Source organism: Neoarius graeffei, chromosome 16 (genome assembly GCF_027579695.1).
Source record: "Neoarius graeffei isolate fNeoGra1 chromosome 16, fNeoGra1.pri, whole genome shotgun sequence".
NCBI classification, from domain to species: Eukaryota; Metazoa; Chordata; class Actinopteri; order Siluriformes; family Ariidae; genus Neoarius; species Neoarius graeffei.
This window is the reverse complement of record NC_083584.1, coordinates 27,262,309-27,288,193: the sequence shown is the minus strand read 5'-3', so window position 1 is coordinate 27,288,193 and position 25,885 is coordinate 27,262,309. Positions and strand designations below refer to the sequence as shown.

General features: G+C 43.6%; 1 protein-coding gene across 1 annotated transcript; it reads left to right on the top strand.

Annotated features, from left to right (window-relative positions):
- Positions 1–322: 322 nt before the first annotated feature.
- On the top strand, positions 323–24,096 carry fam8a1a (family with sequence similarity 8 member A1a). Its single transcript, XM_060942721.1, has 5 exons — positions 323–1,009; positions 6,426–6,546; positions 6,677–6,800; positions 20,806–20,945; positions 21,034–24,096. The coding sequence occupies exons 1-5, from the start codon at positions 625–627 to the stop codon at positions 21,176–21,178; spliced, it is 915 nt and encodes a 304-aa protein (XP_060798704.1). The 5' UTR covers positions 323–624; the 3' UTR covers positions 21,179–24,096.
- The last annotated feature ends 1,789 nt before the right edge of the window (positions 24,097–25,885 follow it).

The window sequence follows — 25,885 nt, the reverse complement described above, 5'->3', positions numbered from 1 at the left end:
TGCTAATAATATCATTATTTCTGAATTTTCTGTGAAGTGAAACACACTGTGTGCTGGAGGATGGTTTGTTTGTGGGCTGTACCATTCATGACCGATCACAGGAGGGCACCATTAGCGTGTCTGTTTGTAAAACATTGCCAGTCATTTTAAACGTGTGCTTACAGATATGTCATTTTAATTTTAACTAAGATAAATATATATGAGGCATACAATCTCTCTTGTAGATCAAGCAATCCATAAGACCAAACTAGCGCATAGTGGTACATTCCGGGCTGAAGTGACCAGCAAGGCTGTTCGGTTCCAGAAATTGTGGAGTCGATTCAGATTCCAGTCGATTCCGCCCTATATATTTTTTTTTCCTCCCGATTTTCGATCAAATATTCTCAGATGTAGGGTTTTGTTGTGTGGAAGACGGGCTCAAGTGAGTCTCGATTTCAGTCGTTTCACGCTTCTGTGTGAAAACTTTGGAGTCGATTCTCGTTTGCGCAGAATCGAATTATTCGACTCCTTTTTCAGACTCAGAGCCCAAGCAAGAGCTAGTAGTAATGGCCGCTGGGTTTGGGCAGTTTAGGTTCTCTGGGTTGAGGTAAAAGTGACGATTAAATACATTTTACCCGAATAAAAATGGCGACAGCGAAAAACGAGGAAGAGCGAAGAACAAAAACAGATGCTAAGGTACTGAACGGGCATGTCGACCTGTCAAGGACGGAGTACTGTAATAAGCTGCGGGACTGGATGTGGAGCTACTACTGCGGCTATGCGAGCTGGCAGAGCTGGATGTGCGTGTCGGCGCTACCGTTATCTCCTCCGTGGTTTCCATCGCAACCTGGCAGCCAAGCAGCTAATATTCCTCCTTATCCACCCGCCCCGACATCCGCGGACATCTCGAACTGGTACATTCAGCTCACCAGTCCGCCTCAGATGAATCCCACAGCGGCTCCTCAGGCCGGGAGTTCACCCACATCAACAACCCCGGCGCAGGCGAACGGAAACCCGGTTCAGCAAGCAGGTAGATCGGCGCGTTAGCTTCATGCTAGTTAGCTAACTATCTCGCGGCTAAAGCAGGAACCTGGGGTCAGATTCTTCACTGAGTCACAGGAATTTTGTTTGATATAAGTTTTAAAAAACTTTAGATTGGTATTAATTCAGCACGTAACTTAAAGCGAGTAGCTGTGATATTACATTTAGGTCCACTGAGGAAGTAATTCCACGAAAATTGCATTAAAATGTAAAAAAAAAAAAAATAGCACAAAAAAACCTACAGTTATTTTACCAGGAAAAGTAAAATGTTCTGTGAGAATGGACATAGGAGACATGTGCACCCCTAAACCTACACGAACTCACCATGTACACGTTAACTCACTGCATGTGCCCCTGAACCTTTACCTGTACCCACTACATGTGCCCCTAAACCTTTACCTGTACCCACTGCATGTGCCCCTGAACCTTTACCTGTACCCACTGCATGTGCCCCTAAACCTTTACCTGTACCCACTGCATGTGCCCCTGAACCTTTACCTGTACCCACTGCATGTGCCCCTGAACCTTTACCTGTACCCACTGCATGTGCCCCTGAACCTTTACCTGTACCCACTGCATGTGCCCCTGAACCTTTACCTGTACCCACTGCATGTGCCCCTAAACCTTTACCTGTACCCACTGCATGTGCCCCTGAACCTTTACCTGTACCCACTGCATGTGCCCCTGAACCTTTACCTGTACCCACTGCATGTGCCCCTAAACCTTTACCTGTACCCACTGCATGTGCCCCTGAACCTTTACCTGTACCCACTGCATGTGCCCCTGAACCTTTACCTGTACCCACTGCATGTGCCCCTGAACCTTTACCTGTACCCACTGCATGTGCCCCTGAACCTTTACCTGTACCCACTGCATGTGCCCCTGAACCTTTACCTGTACCCACTGCATGTGCCCCTGAACCTTTACCTGTACCCACTGCATGTGCCCCTAAACCTTTACCTGTACCCACTGCATGTGCCCCTGAACCTTTACCTGTACCCACTGCATGTGCCCCTGAACCTTTACCTGTACCCACTGCATGTGCCCCAAACCTTTACCTGTACCCACTGCATGTGCCCCTGAACCTTTACCTGTACCCACTGCATGTGCCCCTGAACCTTTACCTGTACCCACTGCATGTGCCCCTGAACCTTTACCTGTACCCACTGCATGTGCCCCTAAACCTTTACCTGTACCCACTGCATGTGCCCCTGAACCTTTACCTGTACCCACTGCATGTGCCCCTGAACCTTTACCTGTACCCACTGCATGTGCCCCTAAACCTTTACCTGTACCCACTGCATGTGCCCCTGAACCTTTACCTGTACCCACTGCATGTGCCCCTGAACCTTTACCTGTACCCACTGCATGTGCCCCTGAACCTTTACCTGTACCCACTGCATGTGCCCCTGAACCTTTACCTGTACCCACTGCATGTGCCCCTGAACCTTTACCTGTACCCACTGCATGTGCCCCTGAACCTTTACCTGTACCCACTGCATGTGCCCCTAAACCTTTACCTGTACCCACTGCATGTGCCCCTGAACCTTTACCTGTACCCACTGCATGTGCCCCTGAACCTTTACCTGTACCCACTGCATGTGCCCCTGAACCTTTACCTGTACCCACTGCATGTGCCCCAAACCTTTACCTGTACCCACTGCATGTGCCCCTGAACCTTTACCTGTACCCACTGCATGTGCCCCTGAACCTTTACCTGTACCCACTGCATGTGCCCCTGAACCTTTACCTGTACCCACTGCATGTGCCCCTGAACCTTTACCTGTACCCACTGCATGTGCCCCTAAACCTTTACCTGTACCCACTGCATGTGCCCCTGAACCTTTACCTGTACCCACTGCATGTGCCCCTAAACCTTTACCTGTACCCACTGCATGTGCCCCTAAACCTTTACCTGTACCCACTGCATGTGCCCCTGAACCTTTACCTGTACCCACTGCATGTGCCCCTGAACCTTTACCTGTACCCACTGCATGTGCCCCTGAACCTTTACCTGTACCCACTGCATGTGCCCCTGAACCTTTACCTGTACCCACTGCATGTGCCCCTGAACCTTTACCTGTACCCACTGCATGTGCCCCTGAACCTTTACCTGTACCCACTGCATGTGCCCCTGAACCTTTACCTGTACCCACTGCATGTGCCCCTAAACCTTTACCTGTACCCACTGCATGTGCCCCTAAACCTTTACCTGTACCCAATGCATGTGCCCCTAAACCTTTACCTGTACCCACTGCATGTGCCCCTGAACCTTTACCTGTACCCACTGCATGTGCCCCTAAACCTTTACCTGTACCCACTGCATGTGCCCCTGAACCTTTACCTGTACCCACTGCATGTGCCCCTGAACCTTTACCTGTACCCACTGCATGTGCCCCTGAACCTTTACCTGTACCCACTGCATGTGCCCCTGAACCTTTACCTGTCACCACTGCATGTGCCCCTGAACCTTTACCTGTCACCACTGCATGTGCCCCTGAACCTTTACCTGTCACCACTGCATGTGCCGCTGAACCTTTACCTGTACCCACTGCATGTGCCCCTGAACCTTTACCTGTACCCACTGCATGTGCCCCTGAACCTTTACCTGTCACCACTGCATGTGCCCCTGAACCTTTACCTGTACCCACTGCATGTGCCCCTGAACCTTTATCTGTCACCACTGCATGTGCCCCTAAACCTACGCATACTCACCATGTACACGTTAACTCAACACGTGTGCCCCTAAACCTTTACGTGTACCCACCACATGTGCCCCTAAATCTACACGTACTCGCCATGTACATGTGCCCCTAAAGCTTTATGTGCACCCACCACATGTGCCCCTAAATCTACACGTACTCACCATGTACGTGTGTGCCCCTAAACCTACACATGCACCCACCACATGTGTCCCTAAACCTACATGTACTTACCATGTACACGTGTGCCCCCAAACCCTACATGTACTCACCATGTACACGTGCGCCCCTAAACCTACACATACCCACCACATACACAAACTCCTGTAAACCTAAACATGCATCCCTAAACCTATATATGTATATCCTGTACACGTACACTGCTAAACCTACCTGTAAACCTGCACGTACACTACATGTACCCCCCAATCCTACATATGCCCACCACATACACCTGTAAACCTAAACATACACCCCAAACCTAAATCTGCCTGTCCTGCACACATACACCCCTAAACCTACACATACCCACCACGTGCACATGCACCCCTAACCCTACACCTATACCCTTAAACCTACATGTACACCCCTAAACCCCACATAGACTTACACCCCTAAACCTACACACACCCACCATCTTCCCCTCTTATATTTTATGTCATTATAAGCTTGTACTTGTAATAAAGTCTGCACTCTGAAACACAAATATATTCCTCTTGAAATATCTATGATGTGCTTAGCAATTATGGTTCTATTTGCATTAACTCCTGTGAGAAGTTAGTGCGTGTGTGTGTTGCTTTTGTCACAGAGGGACACTGCTACAAAAAACATAAACAATAGCAAACACAAGGGATAACAGTCAAGCTTTGCTGTTAGCATCTGAAAACAAGAGTCCGAGCCCCCCACGATTTTTCAACACTGTTAAACGTCATATTAATGAGAAATCCACCACAGCAGGAACGGAGACAGTAAACCTTTTGATTCAAAGTTTCACAATGCACTGCGGCTGTATAACGTAATTGCTTTAAATTGCAGCAGAGATAGGCTAGTTAGCAAAGTGATATGAGAAGGTGAGAGAGCTGGACAGAATAAAGGACTAAAGCTCTGCTGCATCACTCTCTTTGGGTAGAGATGAAACAAGTGTTAGGTCCCACTTGCACCAGGATCAGAAGGTAATTGATGCCCTTTTTCCACCAAAGCAGTTCCAGGGCTGGTTCGGGGCCAGTGCTTACTTTGGAACCGGGTTTTCTGTTTCCACTGACAAAGAACTGGCTCTGGGGCCAGAAAAAACAGTTCCAGGCCAGCACTAGTCTGGCTAACGCAGCTTCAAAGCTCTGCGAGCATTGGTCTGGCATAGATATTAAGCCCAACCGTTTCCCAAAGCGCGTGGTTGACCCGCCTCCCTGAAATGCCTCAGTTTGCTACTGGTCGAAGCCAGAAAAGGCTGTGACGAAGCTTAAACCAATCACATCACTCTTTCCTCTGACGTATGTGACGCGACGGAAACTGCTTGAGTAACAGGAAGAAGAAGGAGGAGCTGAAGAGGACGATAATAGCGCGATCAAAGGCGAGACGAGCACAACGATAGGATTCTCGCTGAGCCCCATTGATTTTGCTACCAGCGGGGCTAACTGGTAGATTAAACTCTTACCGAAGCCGGTCAGAAGCAAGGCGAAAACGTCCTTCCTTTCAATAAATACCTCCAGGGCTGCTCTTTGCTCCGTTTTCAATGAGAACTTCCCATTGAATGCTTTCAATACAGCATCTACCGCTGTGTCAAAGGCTTGCCGCTGCTCCATGTTCGTAATGTTTCTAGTGAATGAAGCGCTTCCGGCATAGATTCTGTAAACAATCTATGGCTTCCGGTCGCAGTTCTACTACGTCACTGCCTTGAACACGCCTCTGCCCAGGGCCATTGGAGATGCTCAAAGTTGATTGGCTCCCGATTTTTCGGGAGCTTGGAAGAGCTGGAGATAGCTTGCCTTGCCAGACTAAGTTTGCAACAGCCCCCCGTGTTGTGTCACACTTAGGATGGGCGGGCCCAGGCTAGGCTAGCACCAACTCTCTGCTGGGCCAGAGGAAAGAACCGCTTACATCAGCGGGGGGCGGAGTTGTTAAGACCAACAACAATAACAAGACCGCGAAAGATCGGCATTTTTAAGCGACGAGAAGCAGCAGCTGTACAAACGTGAAGTCATCCATTATTGTTGTTGTTGTTGCTGCTGCTGCTTCCGTGTTGTTTTTGCTTCGATATTCGCGCCAAGGTTTATGCAAACTTAGCGACGTAACTGACGTATACAGCGACGTAATGACGTGGCTCCCCTTAGCACCGCGAGCTATGGAAAAGCAAACTGGTTCTCAGCTGGCTTGCAAGTTGAACGAGTTGTGAACCAGCACCAGCACTGGCCCCGAACCAGCCCTGGAACTGATTTGGTGGTAAAGGGGTATGGATGGCATTGTGGGTAATGTAGGGCACCGTTAGCGAAGGGAAAATAGAACTACATATCAATGAAAGAAGGTTATAATAAAATGTCGACTCAGAATTTAATTACAAAATAAATATCCGACTCTGTTTTAGATAAAATGCTAGTTTGAATGAGAAGTATGCAGGTTGTTCAGGGTGGATTTTTCCTTTAAGTATGAGCTCTGTCAATCAAATTTCGTTCAATCACGTCTTTTTTTTTTTTTTTTTGTCTGTTGTAGGTAGAGAGTACACCATTCCTTCACCTTTACACAGGTTTCTGGCTGAAATGGTGGATTTCTTCATCCTCTTCTGCATCAAAGCGACTATAGTTTTGTGGATAATGCACCTAAGTGGCATGAGGTAAGGCTCGAAACACTGACACACTGAAGACCAGTGACGGTGATGCACAAACGATCTTCATTTTGTTATAATCATGTGAAAGTCTGTCCACTGGTATGAGTTTGAGTTTTATACTCTCGGCCCCCCACAGGGACATTTCTAAAGTCATCATGCAGTTTGTAGTGGAGGAGATCGATGAGAACACGTCTCTGGAGGACCTGCAGAAGATGATGATGGTGGCTCTGGTGTACAGGGTTTTAGTTTGTTTCTATGAGGTCAGTGAATGGATTGCTTTCTCTCTCATTCAGAGGCTTGTTCCGCTGTCCTGCTGCTGTGACTAGAGCTCCAGAGCGAGGGTTCAGAAGTAACAGTTCTGTTTATTTTCAGGATTAAGAATTTGATGTCGATTGAAACTTTTTTTTTTTTTTAATCTGATAGAAGCCATGTATCAGTATTTTAGCATAAATACGCAGGTGATTATAGGAAATCGCGCACGTTGATTGGTCGAGAAATTCAGACTATTTCTCGATAATCACCTCAAGCGACTTGGCAAAATGGCGGCCAGTCGCTTTGTCACCGTAAGTGAGGAAGAATTACAAATGATGAAAGAAAATGTGGTTCCTAAAAGTATTAAAGATGCTATGAAGTTTGGTCTAAAACTATTCAAACCTAAGGTGGAATTGTGATTTATTTTCTCTGTTTCAAAACAAAGTATTTTATGTGAGTCGGCATGAATGAGTGAGACAAATCTGCGCTTCACCGTTTTTATATGCTGCTTTTGAAGTTTAAAATAAATTTTTTTTTAAATACGATTTTTTAAAAATAATCACCTGTGTATTTGTACTAAAACAATTATCCACCTCAGGCTCCATGAATATCGGTGATTATTATATAGGATGAGCTACTTCCAGTAAAATCGTGCGCTCTGATTGGTTCCTTGGTGGGCCGAATTTTCCCACAATGCCTGTGGGCGATTACCGACTTTCTTTCCAAGGTGCTGGCTTTCAATGTAGCAAAAAAACCAAAATGGCAAAAAAAGATTAATCGGAAATCAAAATGGAATCAAAAAGAGCCGTAAGACAAACGAGTCACTGAATTATTCAAGAAATGAGCAACGAATAGCATTCAGAAAGCGAATGTTATTACCTCAAAGAGGCTGCACAGAGAAACGAACATCTATTTTAATCTTAGAAATAGAAAAGCCATATAGTAAACTCCTTATTAACCTCACTTGCTTGGTCTTTATGGGAAAATATCAGACCTCAGTCTTTTTGTACGGGGCCAATGGCTCAGTCCATACTGTCAAAACCTCGGTCTGATATTTTCCCTTAACGACCTCGCACCCCATTAATAAATATGTTTTATTTACCAGCTAGGAGGTCCGTATCGTGAAATACCGTGACTGAGGTCTGGAAAGTATTGGCCGAGGTCAGCATTCAAGGCCGAGGTCACGGTATTTCACCATACGGACCGACCTTAAGCTGGTAAATAATATATTTTTTTTTTCTTTACCAAATTCTAACAGAAAACGAGAGCGCCCGAAAGGGAAAGCCGAGCCGCCATTTTGAATCCTCATTCACGGCTGTAATGCAAATGGGTTCCTCCTTGGTATACAAGTGCACTTCCATGGCAGGAAAAAAACTACATTTTGCCGCCTATGTCGTCCCCTATTTATACAAAATTGAGTCATTCAGGATTCAGCCATGTTTTTGCTCGGCGTTGGCAACAGTTAGAGGTTTTTAGCTTTCTCCTGAAATGTTTTCTTTTATTTCTTCTTCCTCAGGGTAGTAAAACTCGCTTTCACTGTCAACACTATTGTTATCGCTATCCATGATGTAAAATTAATGCTATTCTCCTGAGAAATGCTGGCAAAAATTTATACGATTTTTGATAATCTTATAAATAAATCTTTATTAAAAATAAAAGATAAATGTTGACAAAAAATGCTACTATGTTTGTTGTGAACGAGCGAGTCGCTAGAGGTCCGTAACCGGGGTCCGTACCGTAGAATACTCGCTCGCCAGCCAATCAGAGCACAGGATTTGATGGAAACCGGACCACGAAAAAAATAAGTAGTTAATAACAACCTTGACTTCATATCAGTTGTTATTATTCACTGATATTCACTTCGCCTTTGGTGAATAATTGTTAGTGTATGCAATGCCTTATTGTAATGCTTTTAAAATGAATATATATCATTAGTAACGATCAAAATGAATTAATAAAGCAGGGGGGAAATAATATAAATTATTTGTTATTTTATCATCAAGCACAAAACTATCGATCAATCGTGGCTTCTGGATCCTGGAAAAAGGCAGCCTTGCCCCAGGGTTAATCTCGCGTGATGTCACACGTGGAACCCCGATTATCCGGGTCGTTTCCGTTCATCTGACTCCGTGCTTGTTTACTCGCTGAAATTGGATATTGTTGTTGGAATCTTACAAAAATAACGATGGGAAAGTAACAGAGTTGTGTTTGGATGTTCAAATCCATATACAGCAGGACATTCAGTTCATGAATTTCCAAGAAATGACACTAATCTAAAGTGACAGTGGGTGAGGTTTGTGCAAATGAAGCAGGCAGATTTTGTGTCGCCTACTAATAATAAATCTGATTCATCAAGTGTTCATCACCATCAGAACGACCACATGGGAATTACTGGAGCAAAAAGAAACCCATTTATTTAATAAATGACATTCAATCTGATGTTTGGACAGTTTGTCGATTCCCCTATTATCTCACACACACACACACACACACACACACACACACACACACACACACACACACACACACACACAGAGTGCACCAGACGCAAGATTATGAGCAACATTTACACGCTTGCAACATCTGATTTTATCATATCTGATGCACTTTAACAGGAAGAGTAATGCGTGTGCGCAATCATCATTAATTATTAACTGAAATGTCTTAAATGCTCTCAGATTGCAATATTGCAAGGCTTGATTTGTTTTTAGTTTTGTTCAGGAAAACATGATGAAAGGTAACCACCGTGTAGTGCACATCTCTCTCTCTATTGATCGATCCATCTCTCCATCTTGCACGCGCTACAGAGGAAGACTGTCGTGAACTGGCAGTTTCTCGTCTTGGGGGCTTGAAAAGATAACTATTTACTCTGGAATATCCTTGATGATCATCTGCCCCTTCATCTGACACATAAGAATCCCAATCGCTATTAGAATTCTCTCTAAAACGTGATTCCGTATCATGACTGGTCGAACCACTGCTGTGCACGGGAACGAAATTGATACCCGAATTGTTACACGTGTGACATCACACACTCTTCGGGATCTTCCGGTTCAGTCTCAGCAGATTCTGTGAAAATGTTATGGGTGGTGGAGGTGAAGTTTGGATCCAGAAGCAGAAAAACGCACAACAGACAGTAATCCAGTAAATAAGGTGATTTAATCCAGGGGCGGCACGGTGGTGTAGTGGTTAGCGCTGTCGCCTCACAGCAAGAAGGTCCGGGTTCGAGCCCCGTGGCCGGCGAGGGCCTTTCTGTGTGGAGTTTGCATGTTCTCCCCGTGTTCGCGTGGGTTTCCTCCGGGTGCTCCGGTTTCCCCCACAGTCCAAAGACATGCAGGTTAGGTTAACTGGTGACTCTAAATTGAGCGTAGGTGTGAATGTGAGTGTGAATGGTTGTCTGTGTCTATGTGTCAGCCCTGTGATGACCTGGCGACTTGTCCAGGGTGTACCCCGCCTTTCGCCCGTAGTCAGCTGGGATAGGCTCCAGCTTGCCTGCAACCCTGTAGAACAGGATAAAGTGGCTAGAGATAATGAGATGAGATTTAATCCAGGGAAAAAAGGGGCGTAGCAAAACAGGACAAAAACGCAAGCAAAAAAACATGAACAAGAAAGAACCCTTGGTGCAAAAAAACATGAACTAGAAAAATAGCTAGAGGGAAAAACCATGAAAAGCATGAACGGCACAGAAACGGCTGGAGAAAACAAAGTCAGAGTCTGAGAACGGCCTTGGTGGGATGGAATTCCTGTCCCGGATCCGGATCGGCGCTGGCGTGGGAGATCCGTAATCTCCGGAGTGGATGTCCGGGGCGGAGCATGACAGAAAATCAGCTGATCTTATTGATTTTCCATTAATTTATGACCTTTTGGATCAGCTATGGTTCAAAAACACGTGGTCAAATCAACATAATGGTTGTTGCTTTGTACAAGGAGAAAAAAGTGGGGTTTAGAGGCATTACATACACTTTAATTACAGCTCTTTTCAAAAAATAGCATTTCCCTGCCAAAGTGAAACCCACCAATCAGAGATGGCCTGTCAGATGATGTTACACCATCTTGCATTGTGGGATTGGCCCAGCTTTGTTGTTGAAAAGATTTGGAAAGAGAATATATGTAGGAATACTCCCAGATACTAATAATATGCTAAGATTAGCTTGGTGCAAATACACAACAACCGTGTTCGTAGAAGCAGGAAGTACGCGGTCTTGCCCAGTGTCTGAAATCACGCCCTACTCACTATATAGTGAGGTCACCATTTTCTAGTGCTGTCCGAATGTATAGTGAGAATTATTACAGCCTATATAGTGCACTCCTAGTATCCCACAGTGCATCGTGAAAAGTGCTGTACAATCGACGGTCACTAACCAAGCAATCATGCATTGCGGTCGTGCTGAAAGGAAAAAAAGTGTGTTGGGGTGAATGGACAAAGGAAGAAATGCATTATAAATGGACATTCAGGTACAATTACAATCTTGGGCGGCACGGTGGTGTAGTGGTTAGCACTGTCACCTCACAGCAAGAAGGTTCTGGGTTTGAGTCCAGCGGCTGATGGGGGCCCTTCTGTGTGGAGTTTGCATGTTCTCCCTGTGTTTGCGTGGGTTTCCTTCGGGTGCTCCGGTTTCCCTCACAGTCCAAAGGCATGCAGTTAGGTTAACATAGCACGGCCTTGGGCTGAAGTGCCCAAGAGTGGCGACATGTACGGTACATATGCAGCGGCTTTGCTGCCCTCATATTTGATTTAATAAAAGGCGGCGGCACGGTGGTGTAGTGGTTAGCGCTGTCGCGTCACAGCAAGAAGGTCCGGGTTCGAGCCCCGTGGCCAGAGAGGGCCTTTCTGTGTGGAGTTTGCATGTTCTCCCCGTGTCCGCGTGGGTTTCCTCCGGGTGCTCCGGTTTCCCTCACAGTCCAAAGACATGCAGGTTAGGTTAACTGGTGGCTCTAAATTGACCGTAGGTGTGAATGTGAGTGTGAATGGTTGTCTATGTGTCAGCCCTGTGATGACCTGGCGACTTATCCAGGGTGTACCTCGCCTTTCGCCCGTAGTCAGCTGGGATAGGCTCCAGCTTGCCTGCGACCCTGTAGAGCAGGATAAAGCGGCTAGAGATAATGAGATGAGATGAAAAGGCAGCGGCAAGGAAGATCGTATTCAGCCTTGATTTAAAAGAACTTTAAAGATGCAGCAGACACAAAGTACTTTGTATTGATTAATGTGGGAAATATGTTCAGTATAATATGGATTTATCACAAAAATACATGCATGTATTTATTATTTTTGAAAACCCACCAGCTGACTGATCTGGCATGTTTTAATTGTGCGACAGAAATGACATAAATAACGGCGCAGCGGAGTAGCATCCGAAAGTGGGTTTTTTTTCCCATTTTACCAATGAGCAGGGCTGTATAGTAGAGCAGATAAGCAGATGAATCGTGCACAAGATGTTAAAAGCATGAAACTTTCAGGGTTTGTTCTTGAGGGCATAACAATTAAGATCTGGAGGCGCTCTCAGTTTGACCTTGGAGGTCATTTAGAGGTCATTGAGGTCATCAATAGGACATTTCTATGCATGAGAGCTGAAATGGGTGTGTTTTTGGGAGCAATTTTGCTAAAAATGTACAGCAAGTACAAAATCTGATCTTGTACATTGTCTGACATCTGTGGATGATAGTGTGTCTGAAACAACTATTGGTCATGTAGATGCTGTCGTCATTGATGGTGCTGCAGCTGTGCACATGTTGAAACCAGGTACCGTTAAAACATTCCAAGACTATGCAGACAATGTTTTTGTACCATATATAACATCGCAGTTGAAAGATACAAAACGTGTTGACATTTGTTTGGGATGTTTACCAAGCAAACAGCTTGAAAGCTATAGTCCGACAGATGATGGGGGAAAGGGACAAGAAGGAGAGTGGAACCATGTACACACATACCAAGAAACTGGAAGGGTTTCTAATGTTAGTGAAAACAAAACAGAATTGTTCCACTTTCTTTCTGTTCAAATTGCTGCCATGGCATTAGCTCCTGGCAAAGAAGTATATGCCACAAACGAAAAAAATGTCCTCAGCTCTCCTGTTGACTGTGATGTAAGTAATTTGGTTCCATGCACTCAAGAGGAGGCAGACACAAGGCTATTCCTTCATGTGGCAGATGCTGCTAAAAAGGGACTTAAGAATATGTTAGTTAGAACAGTGGATTCAGATGTGGTCGTCTTGGGAGTAGTCAAGTCAAGTTTATTTCTATAGCGCTTTTAACAATAAACATTGTCGCAAAGCAGCTTTACAGAATTTGAATGACTTAAAACATGAGCTAATTTTATCCCTAATCTATCCCCAATGAGCAAGCCTGTGGCAACGGTGACAAGGAAAAACTCCCTCAGACGACATGAGGAAGAAACCTCGAGAGGAACCAGACTCAAAAGGGAACCCATCCTCATTTGGGCAACAACAGACAGCCTGACTATAATATTAACAGTTTTAACATGAGGACAGTTTCGTTGATGTTATAACTCTTCATTGATGGAAACTTGAGTGCAAAACTGTTCATGACAACTGCAGTCCTAAAGTTAGCAAGACAACTGTAGTCCTCAGCCATAAAAGCATTACTGTAAGAGTCCAGAGCATCCTCCAGGTATAACCCTCAACTGTCCTCATGGGGCCGTCCTTCACAGGAGCGGTGCGATAAAACTCCGACCAGACACAGGGCACCAGGATGGATCAAGCAGGTCCGAGGAGCAGAAGAGGCCAGCATCTCAATCCCAGGACCAACATGTAACTCAGAGGGACAGATTGGGGGTGGGAAGAGAGAGAGAAAAAAAAACACGTTATTAGGTATGCCCTAAAAATGACAAGTATTAAATCTGTGTGGTAGGCTCACAGAGACGAGAGTCTTTACATCAGGCATAACACACAACAATGGCATGTTAATATGGTAAAAAATATATCATGACCTGCTCTGGCTGGATGCTTGATTGGGTGATGGGAGCACACTCCTCAGCAATGATGAGATGCAGATGGGACCCTTAGGGCTGGCCAAGACAATTCAGTTACATTTCACCGGGTCTGGGACATGCGACAGAATGTCTGACGGCCGATTCCCTGCAGGCTACGATAGCCAGTCGAGGTCTCCACCAAAAGATTTCCTGTTGACTCCATGTAACTCAGAGGGACAGATTTGGGGGGGGAGGGAAAGAAAACACAGGTTGTTAGGTATGCCCAATGTCACCTGAATAAGTAGGAGCAGTATACATATTGCACCGAGTACAAGCAGGGACTCCGGCAACTAACTATGACAGCATAACTAAAAGGAGAGAGCCAGAAGGTAACACAGGCATGAGGGAGCCCCGGGACATAAAGCAGCAGCCACTATACCGTCAACAAACTCGAGTGAGCAAGCGAGTGGGGACTGACAGCATCCATACATCCCAGTTTACCAAAACACTCTATGTCTGAGGACCCTCTAGATCTACTCCTTTACCTCATAAACACCATTAACAAAAGGCTTGACTAAACAGATATGTTTTCAGCCTAGACTTAAATGCTGAGACTGTGTCTGATTCCCGAAAATTACTTGGAAGGCTGTAGCTGTATTTCAGAAAGTTGACCTTGAAGAAATGTGGATAGCCTTTGGAACTGGTAGCACATTCTGCTATATTGGCATCCACAAGGTGGTTGCTGCTCTTGGTCCTTCCACTAGCGATGCTTTGCTCGCATTTCATTCTTTCACTGGCTGTGATACAACATCAGCATTCTGTGGCCATGGTAAAAAGACTGCTTGGGACACGTGGCTTGTGTACCCAGAAGTCACGGAGGCTTTTCACGAAATGTTGCAAATGCCACAAGAACTGAGTGACCTGTCTTTGTCACAGCTGGAACGCTTTGTTGTTCTCATTTATGACAGAACAAGTGCATGTGTAGGTGTCAATGAGGCACGGAAACATCTTTTCACACGAAAGTCAAGATCGTTGGAAAACATCCCCCCTACACAAGCTGCTTTGAGACAGCACATCAAACGAGCCATGTATCAGGCTCATGTATGGAACCTTGCCTTGGTTATTAGGCCCCAGTTGCCAAGTCTTTCAGACTGGGGATGGGTTAACAGTGACGATGGATGGCAGCCACTTTGGACAACACTACCTGAGGCCTCACAGTCGTGCTATGAGCTTTTGCATTGTGGTTGCAAAAAGGGCTGTTGTGGTCACTGCAAATGCAAAAAGGCAGAATTGAAGTGTACTGCCCTTTGTGCATGTTCTGGAGACTGCAATGATCACATTAGGCCTGTATCACTCATTTGGAAGTCATTTTATAATTACAAAGTATATACTGCTTGGCAATATGCTACAAAATCATAAAAGTTGTTGAAATTGACATAACACATCATATATTTTAGAGTGACCTTCATCTTAACCTTGACTTCTAAGTGTAATATCACTATAAATGGACCCTCATGACCTAGAAAAATGGAAATCCACATGTAATTACAATTTTTGTCACACTTCTATGATAAAATGCCCCAATTTTTAATCCTGTCTATTGAAATTGCACATAACAAGGGTCGATGACCTCTAAATGACCTCCAAGGTCAAACTGAGAGCGCCTCCAGATCTTAAATTAATTGTTATGCCCTGGAGAACAAACCCTGAAAGTTTCATGCTTTTATCATGTTGTGTACAATTCTTATGTTTATAGGGCCTTAACAGCTCTACTAGTAGCCAGTATTTTAAAATTACCGAGGTCTGTGATGCGCGCGCCGAAAAATTTTCGACATATTTCAGTGTTTCCCACAGACCAGGTAGCAATTTGTGGTGCTCCACTGTGCTGATGAGGGAATCGTGCGCGGTGGTGTCGTGGCGGTCGGTGGAGTTGGTCATTGGGGTGTATGCAAAGTGTTTACAGCGGGCGGTGTTCAAACACACAGTATTTTTCTTCAGAATCACCTGCTGGGACTATTTTAAAGCTACAAGAAGCATTTGAGATTATTCAGTTCAATCTGCATTCTTTTAAGTTCTTTAAGAGAAGACAGCTAAAACAGTTTTTACCAGAACCCTGCCTGGTTTCATTTCTCGACCCAACTTTACATTACAGGGCAGGCCATTAGTTTGCTGGGCTTGATGTTGGTGGAAAACATGTCTTTTTAAATTTATGAAAATTACTCACCAAAATTGAAGTTAAAGTTTAGTTTTTTGCCTTTTTGGTGGCAATCTTTCAATCATTCTTTAGTTGGCATTCAAGGAATAAATTGCAAAAAACAAACTGGAGGTTTTTATTTTAAATATTGAACTCAACACTTGCCTCAACCAATACTAAAATGAAATAAAGTATAATGTAACAACAAAATAATAATAAAATATCATAATTAGATGTAAGAAACCACTTAAGGTAACACCAAGGCAACTAACAATGAAAAAGCATTACCCTAATTGGTGCAAAGCCTGCATGCCCCATCGGAACATTTAATTCTGCGTGGCTTCCTGAAAAAAACCTCAAGTGCCCTATCGTAAGGGAAGTCATTGGGTTCGGGGACCATTTATGGAGATTTGTAAGCAGGCTGCCAGGTGTTCCCCTTGGAGCCTATTCCTGAGGTCTGTTTTAATCTATGGATAAAAAAGTACATTTTCTTCATCAAAGCACTAAAAATTTCCATTACATCAAAAAAAAAAAAGGAATACTGAATTTCTATGTGCTTACCCTATTCATAGCTGAGAAATCCAGTGCAGTGATGGTTTATCTACTTCGCCAATAAAGCTAATAAAGATGTTTCTTAAAATATTCAGATTTTATGCTTCAGATAGCATCAACTAGGCATCCCCGCGAGTATAACATTTTATTTAGGCTAGTGGGAAATCCTTATTTATTGTGAATGCCAAGCCATTATTAATAGCTTGCATGAATGCTGAAGCGGGATAAACGGGATAATGCAATAAGGCCTGTTCCTCGCGTCAAGCTGCTACTGTATGCATCAAAATTGGTTTATAGCCTGACTCAGGGATGTCCGTTTCCTGTAAGCCAAGAAGGCTATGATAAAGCTCATCACGAGCACGACGTAGGCTACCTTTTAAAATAAGGGGTCGGAAGGCGAATCGGGAAGGCTGCGTTATTCAGGGATGAGAATTAAAAATATTAAAGTCTGAAAAAAGCCAGGGGTTTGGGGGCTGCAGGCACCCAGTGGGGCCCAGGGGCAGGGAGCTAATGATTTTTGGCTTTTTTTTTTAACCCCAAAACCATTAATTTTATCAGCAAAAAGTTGCAATGTATTTGGAAATAAATTCCCCTTCTTGGTGGACTACCAGGTGAAAATGATTAATATGGTACAAGAGACTTGTTTTTAATCAATTCACATTTGGTGATTTCAAAAAAAAAATGCACCTTTTAATATAAACGAGCTCTACAGTATTATATTTCTGCATTTTTGCTATTCATGTCTTTGAATACTCTAATCCTTTACAATGAAGTGCAAACCAGAAAAAAGTTCTATCATATAATTCTCTTAAGCTTTCTTCTGATGTTATCATGGTAGCAGGTCGTCTTGCATGTTAAGCAGGCAACATTCAACATCACTCATCACTTCCCTTTCAACTGTTGTGTGTACTAACTAGGTTTTATCTGGACAGGATGTTGTGTAATGTAATACAGATACCATATGGTCAATCTGAAGATCAAGATGGTGATTTTGAATTAAAGAACAGGCATGTACAATGGGCATTACATATTGGAATTTTTTTTAAAAATAAAAAACTAAGTTCATCTCGGCCTAAAAAATTTGGGCAGACGCTCCCGTGCGGCACATGCCAGCAATTCCCCCCCCCCCATGAAATGAGCAATAAGTAGGAGAGTTATACACGGTATCATACCTAAAATTTTATCAGAAATATAGATATGATACTATGATTCTCCCCAACATGCTACATTAGATAAGCTAACCTCATTTATAAAAGATACACACTTATATATGACGTGTATTTGATATATATGTGGTATATATGATGTATATTCATACATTGTTACTTTATGGAAATCTTCAGTAAGTTTGGTCTTTTCATGCTGTTGTAGACCTAAATATAATGCACATGAACTGACACTCCTCACCTCAACATGTCCTTTACAATCATTTAAGCCACCATGGGCAATGCTGAAATCACTGCTGCAAACAGTACATCGCGCGAAACTGTCATTATTGTTTACCCTTATTTGACAGGGAGATTCTTTTGTGTAATCTGAGGTAAAGTGGGTTTTGTATTTTTGTTTTTTGGGGCGCGCGCTCTCTCTGCCATGACGGTCCTGTAGGCTGCACCGACTGAACTGAAAACTTCGGTCCTCGAGAAAAGAGATAAAAGCCCGCCCACACTGAAAGCTGATTGGCTTATTTTGCTGAGTAACCCAATCAGGATGCTCTTTGTCTAGCATGTGCTCTCTCTCACGCTCCCTCACGCACTCAGTCATATGCGCGAGGCAGATATTAATGTTTCGTGTGCACGCGCTTGCTCTAGATTCCGGGAGATATTCTCCAATTTGCGGGCATCAGGGAGCCGCTATCAATATGCGGGAGACTCCCGGAACTTCCGGGAGACTCCCGGAACTTCCGGGGAGACTTGGGATGTCTGCGTTATAAGGTGACCACAGATCGTTAACCATACCCACCCACCCACCCACCCCCCCGAAAATTTCTCAATGGATTTACATCGATCTCAAAAACGATCATTTTGGCCTGAAAAAGTCGGAAATCCGCCGATCGGTGGAAAATTCTCATCCCTGGAACTTTTTAATTAGCACGCCTCTCCGTCTGTCTCTGTGTGCGCGCGTGAACGAGAAGAAAGAGCACTATGAATGAACAGAACAATACGCAACGGAATTTTTTTTTTTTTTCAAAATCACGAGTCTGATTGTGTGGTGATAGGAATCCATTGTGTGGCGCTGCACCACACAATGGTCTATGTATGGGAAACCCTGATATTTAAATGAAAGGGGTGAAATGACCATATAATAATTTTTAATTCAGTCAGTGCTGTCTGACGTTGTGTAGGCTAGCTTTGTAAAACACTAGTTATCCAAATCGAAGCCTATAGCCTATTTAAATAAAAACCTCAACCTTTACTACAAGGCCAGAGCCATGTCCAGATCATTTCTACATGTGTCACTGTCAGCCTTTTATCTTTACACCATAGCAAAATAAAGTCAGAACCCTTCTTACAAATATTGCTTTGACTTACTGAATGATTTATTAAAGTTCACAAACAAAGCTGTACTGCTTTGAAAACCTGTAGGCTAAATTTTAACAGCTTTATGGAAGTGTGCTGATGGTTACCATGCACATGCTCTAGAATGAGTGCTCGCAGTGTCTAGAACTGCGTTCTTTTGGGGGTCGCACTAGCACACTCTCATAGTAGGTCGCACACTATCTTGTTTTTTTTTTTTCAGTTCTTGCTCTCCCACACACGCAAGATACAGACGCAGAGGACCCAATCCCACCAAGATCCTCTTACCCTCTTTAATATCACAAGGCAAAGTTATCCAAGGCAAACATAAGTTGAAACTTTCCACTCTATTGCTTTGGCTTATCGAATGATTTATTTTTAAAATCACAAACAAGGTAGGCTACAACTGCGCTGCTTCGAAAATGCCAATTTAACAGCTTCATGAAAGTGTGCTGATGGTTACCATGAAAAAACCGTGTCTACTGCACTGCGTTCCTCCCCCAAGTCATGCACTCATTCGTTTTTGTGTTCTTGGTCTCAGAGCCGCACGCACGAAACAGACACAGAAGACAGAATCAACGTTTAACATAATTAACAATGCACTTTTTACAGAGACGTTTTAATGTTATTCTTAATTTTTTTTTATCCAGTTGAATATTTAGCATACAAATGTATTTTCAGCTCTTTAAAATGACCAAGGTCCAGATCGCGGGGGCCTCATAGCTGGCTATGGCCATGCCAATGAGCTCACTATATAGTAGAGCCCTGCACTCCGGCGGGAGTCCCGCGGGACCCAACACAAAGCAGTGCGGCGCGGGACAAATTTTGAAAGCTCATTGTGGGCGCGGGCGGGAGGGGGAGTGCACAATGCGGGAGCGGGCGGGAGAGGTAATAAGCTGCAGTCCCGCTAACTAAAAACGTGTTTAAAATAAAATTTATAAATTATTAATTTATGTCTATCGTATATAATTTGTGCTGGATATTTTATTTGGCATTAATAAAAACATTTTAAGATGCCTAAATTTGCGGATGTGGTCTAATCTCGCGTACGTTTCCGATTCCTTTCCGCTCTTCCGTGTTTGAGATCTCCGATCATGGCAGAAGAGCAGAGCTCCTCTAGTGAAGCTCACAGTGCTTCAGAAGTAAGTGCTGCTTTAAAAAGAGGTACATTTACCGTTAAAAAGTCAGGAGTCCTGAAATCAGACATTTGGAAGTCGTTCTCACTCGTGTACGACACAGAGGGAAATCAGCTGCCCTTTGCTTGTTGTGATAAGTGCCAAAAGGCAACGCGCTGCCTGGCAACACGCACCCTTGCTACGTGCGCTAGGTGAAGGATCGGTCAGTGGAGAGCTCAGCTAAGCTCAGAATGTTTAATTCCCCAAGCCAATGACAAGAACTTTCATGAGAAATAACGCGAACGTCTGCATCATGCGGGGTTTGCGGGCGGGAGCGGGACAAAATATGGCAGGCGGGAGCGGGACTGAAATTCATAATTCTTTGCAGGAGCGGGACTGAAAATTCTGTCCCACGCAGACCTCTACTATATAGTCCTCTCTATACTAATTCCCTATATAGGGAATAGTGAATGTGTGTGATTTCGGACACAGCTTTGTGCTTTTATTCCCTCACCCCAACCCCCGATTTGTTCCTGATTTGGACTCAGGAAACAAACTAACATGACAGAAAGAAAGATTTCTGTTTGACACTTTTGTAATTGAATTTGCTAAAGAAAGTTTGCGCTTGCATTGTGTCTGTGTAATATAGAGTTCTTTAAACCAATGTCCTTTGTGTTTTTTTTTTTTTTTTTCTTTTCTTTTTTTCTCTGCAGATTATCTGTATTTGGGGAGCAGGAGGTGCCACACCTGGGAAATTCCTGCTTGGATTGCGTGTTGTCACATGTGACTCTACAGTTTTGGTACGACCCAACCGCATCCTCGTGGTGCCAGCATCTAACGTCACCTTATCAGCGTGAGTGATGCCTCAGAAATCCTGCTCGTTTGCAGAAAACATCCTCATACCAATATGTCGTTTGTTCTTGTCTTGTTTTCTCCCACAGATCCACTGTACGGGCCTTGAATAAGAACCTGTCCATTGCGTTCCTCTTTCCAGTCTTCATCACACTGCTCTTTTTCCAGCACAACAGGACTGTGTATGATATTGTTGCGGGAACCATTGTGGTCCGGCGTAGGGGGGCCAGATGACCAGTTCAGAGAGACTGACTGGAAAATAGTATTACTGAACCCTAAAGGTTATAGCCATAGAAGGTCAGACCTGTTTTCTGTTTAATTTAAAACATGTACTTAATTTATTTGATGAAAGGGTTTGCTAGTTGCATTTTAGTTGTGTTAACATGTTGCTTGTTAATACACTTCAACCAAAATTCAGGAATGTAACTATCGCTACATCAATTAGGCTACGTTCACACTGCAGGCTGAAGTGACTCAAATCCGATCTTTTCGCCCATATGTGACCTGTATCCAATCTTTTATTGACAATATGAACGACACAGATCCGATTTTTTCAAATCCGACCCAGGCCCTTTGGATATGTGGTCCTAATTCCGATTCCTATCCGCTCTTTTCATATGCGACTTCAGTCTGAACCGCCAGGTCGCATTCATCCGACTTGTACGTCATCAACAAGCCACAAACGTCACTATTCTGCGCTGAAGTAGGCGGCGGGTCTCTCAAAAAAAAGTTACAACAACATGGCGCATAATCACGGGAGCAGATAGAGGGTGGGACTCGTCCCACCCAGATTTAAATTCACCTCGTTCGGTCCCCCCCACTTATAGGGAGGAAAAAACGTCTATGCTGTCTTTCTTTGCATAAGGCAAACCTCACGGAAAAATCAAAAGACTAATTACCATTCGGTTTATTGAGGTACACAGCAGTGTATACATAGTTGCAACAACTCACATAAAACAAAGACTGATATTCGGTTGGTTGAGCTGCGCAGACTGCACAGGTTGCGAGCTCGAGCTTGGTTGCTATGGTAACCCACAACAAGTTTGACAGGCATATCGGGGTTGGGGTTGGTTTGCTGGCAGCTTTGTCCCCCCCAGTTTTTTGTCCCCCCCCCCCCCCCAGTTCAAAAAACGTATCTGCGCCCCTGCGCATGACATCAATGCGAGGGACGCTTCGGGCTGTGAAGGTTCTGAATCTTCTCAATGGAAGGACGCAGAGGTTAGGGAGCTGATTTCCATTTGGGGAGATACAGCTATTCAAGCTAGATTGGATGGGTCATACCGCAACCGGGCGGTTTTACTTCCGTAAACACTGGCCATGCTCACTGCGTGTGACGTCGTCGTATCCTGCAATGCGCATGCGGAACACTTTTAGGTCGCTTTTCGTTCATACTGAGGATCACATACAAGTCGCATATATTTGTTAATGTGAACGACCTCACAAAAAAATCGGATTTCACAAAAAAATCGGAATTGAGCATTAAGCCTTGCAGTGTGAACGTAGCGTTATAAAGATACACACTCATCTTTTACATGCGCTCATTTAAAAGTACTTGGGATTACAGCAGCTTTCAGTATGAGGTTTGTAGATTTACAAGCTGATTATGTATAAGAAAGTCCAAGATCAGTGGCCCACAACGGAACAGCGAGAAAGCTGAATATCTGACTGATTTAATAATGTGAAAATCTATTAACGTTTTCCAAGTAAGAATTAGTCCAGCGAGAGGCACATCGATACCAGCATTACAACCTCGATTCCAAAAAAGTTGGGACAAAGTACAAATTGTAAATAAAAACAGAATGCAATGATGTGGAAGTTTCAAAATTCCATATTTTATTCAGAATAGAACATAGATGACATATCAAATGTTTAAACTGAGAAAATGTATCATTTAAATAGAAAAATTAGGTGATTTTAAATTTCATGACAACAACACATCTCAAAAAAGTTGGGACAAGGCCATGTTTACCACTGTGAGACATCCCCTTTTCTCTTTACAACAGTCTGTAAACGTCTGGGGACTGAGGAGACAAGTTGCTCAAGTTTAGGGAGAGGAATGTTAACCCATTCTTGTCTAATGTAGGATTCTAGTTGCTCAACTGTCTTAGGTCTTTTTTATCATATCTTCCATTTTATGATGCTCCAAATGTTTTCTATGGGTGAAAGATCTGGACTGCAGGCTGGCCAGTTCAGTACCCGGACCCTTCTTCTACGCAGCCATGATGCTGTAATTGATGCAGTATGTGGTTTGGCATTGTCATGTTGGAAAATGCAAGGTCTTCCCTGAAAGAGACGCCGTCTGGATGGGAGCATATGTTGCTCTAGAACCTGGATATACCTTTCAGCATTGATGGTGTCTTTCCAGATGTGTAAGCTGCCCATGCCACACGCACTAATGCAACCCCATACCATCAGAGATGCAGGCTTCTGAACTGAGCGCTGATAACAACTTGGGTCGTCCTTCTCCTCTTTAGTCCGAATGACACGGCGTCCCTGATTTCCATAAAGAACTTCAAATTTTGATTCGTCTGACCACAGAACAGTTTTCCACTTTGCCACGGTCCATTTTAAATGAGCCTTGGCCCAGAGAAGACGTCTGCGCTTCTGGATCATGTTTAGATACGGCTTCTTCTTTGAACTATAGAGTTTTAGCTGGCAACGGCGGATGGCACGGTGAATTGTGTTCACAGATAATGTTCTCTGGAAATATTCCTGAGCCTGTTTTGTGATTTCCAATACGGAAGCATGCTTGTATGTGATGCAGTGCCGTCTAAGGGCCCGAAGATCACGAGCACCCAGTATGGTTTTCCGGCCTTGACCCTTACGCACAGAGATTCTTCCAGATTCTCTGAATCTTTTGATGATATTATGCACTGTAGATGATGATATGTTCAAACTCTTTGCAATTTTACACTGTCGAACTCCTTTCTGATATTGCTCCACTATTTGTCGGCGCAGAATTAGGGGGATTGGTGATCCTCTTCCCATCTTTACTTCTGAGAGCCGCTGCCACTCCAAGATGCTCTTTTTATACCCAGTCATGTTAATGACCTATTGCTAGTTGACCTAATGAGTTGCAATTTGGTCCTCCAGCTGTTCCTTTTTTGTACCTTTAACTTTTCCAGCCTCTTATTGCCCCTGTCCCAACTTTTTTGAGATGTGTTGCTGTCATGAAATTTCAAATGAGCCAATATTTGGCATGAAATTTCAAAATGTCTCACTTTCGACATTTGATATGTTGTCTATGTTCTATTGTGAATACAATATCAGTTTTTTGAGATTTGTAAATGATTGCATTCCGTTTTTACTTACAATTTGTACTTTGTCCCAACCTTTTTGGAATCGGGGTTGTACGTGTCTGAGTGTGTACACATGAGGTGTGGCCTGAGGCAGGATGTGAATACTAGCGGGAAATCTTGTAATAATCAGCACGTCTTCTCAAAATAAACTGAGACCGGTGACAAAGTACACACTTCATGTGTGTAGTAGGATATAATCTTACAAACGTGAAGTAAGCTTTAAGACTGGCAAACTGTGCCAGGATCAAACTCTACAAACTCACCCTCATTTTTAGACAATTTTGTCACGGATGGCAAATTTCCAACTTCGGCAGGTCTTGTAGTGTGACAGCACCCTGGTGAAAAATCTAGCATGTCTGATTTTTGTCAGCTCCTTCAATGTGTTTATTGACATTCCTTCTGTAGCCATGAGTGACAGTTTCTTGACCCTCCTCCCCAATGACACCAAGGATGTGAATGATTGGTCAGGGTCAACCCTGTAGTGTTTCCAGTCTCCCGACCAAGACACGGCAAGAATTTCTGGCACTAATCTGACATGGTGACCATCGTGAAAGATAAAAATATCATGTAGCCTGAGCCTGGCATTAGAATTTGATTTCTGTGTTGATTTCTCAGGGTACTTCTGATAGTATCACCGCTAAACAGCTGTTTTCACCTGCTGTTTTCATGTGTTGCAGATGTGCCTCTAGTAACCACTTGTGTATTTGTGACTGGGCCAATGTCACAGTTGATTTGGTGCTTTTGTTGATGATGGGATTTCCTCCATCACTTATCCACTAGCCACTTATTGTAAAGTTTGGACACCCCTTCTAATTCAATGTTTTTTCTTTATTATTATGAATCAAGTCACTTCACGTCTTAAAGTAATGATAGATGTCGTTTCTGTTTACTTAGTTGAGCGGTTCTTGACATAATATGGATTACTACAGTTGTGGAATAGGGCTATTTACTGTATTTTTATTATTTACTATTTACTGTTTGATCCCAAACACATTAAGAAGGCAAGAAATTGTATTAATTACCTTTTGACGAGGCACAACTGGTAATTCAAGATTCCTTTATTGTCACTGCACCGTACAGTACAGTGGAATTGAAGCACGCAATCCGGTCCATGTATTCATACAAACAGTAAAGGGGGGAAAAAAGTCAGATCTGTACAAGATAAATATTCAAGTAAAATGATAGATAAGTCAATAAAAAAAAAAGTTTCTATATATCTAGATTATGACCCATGATACAGTGGATTATTGCACAGTAATGAGTGAATGTATTGCACAATTAGGCGTGATAATTGCACATTTGCCCATATTGACAGAGTGCAGTTGAACAGGAGCAATATAAATAAATATAGGTGATTTGAGAGAATAAGGTGCACGTGGTTGTAAGAACATATACTATTTAGGTAAGAGGTAGGCATGTTTTAGGTAAGAGCATTCCAGGTGACTACCTCATGAAGCTGGTTAAGATAATGTCAGTAGTGTGTAAAGCGTCGTCAAGGCAAAACGCTGGCTACTTTGAAGAATCTAAAATATGAAACGGGGTTTTTTCACACGTTTTTGTTCACCACATATACGGAATTATGTTCCATCTGTTATTTCATAGTTTTGATGTCTTCAGTATTGTTCGACAATGTAGAAAATAG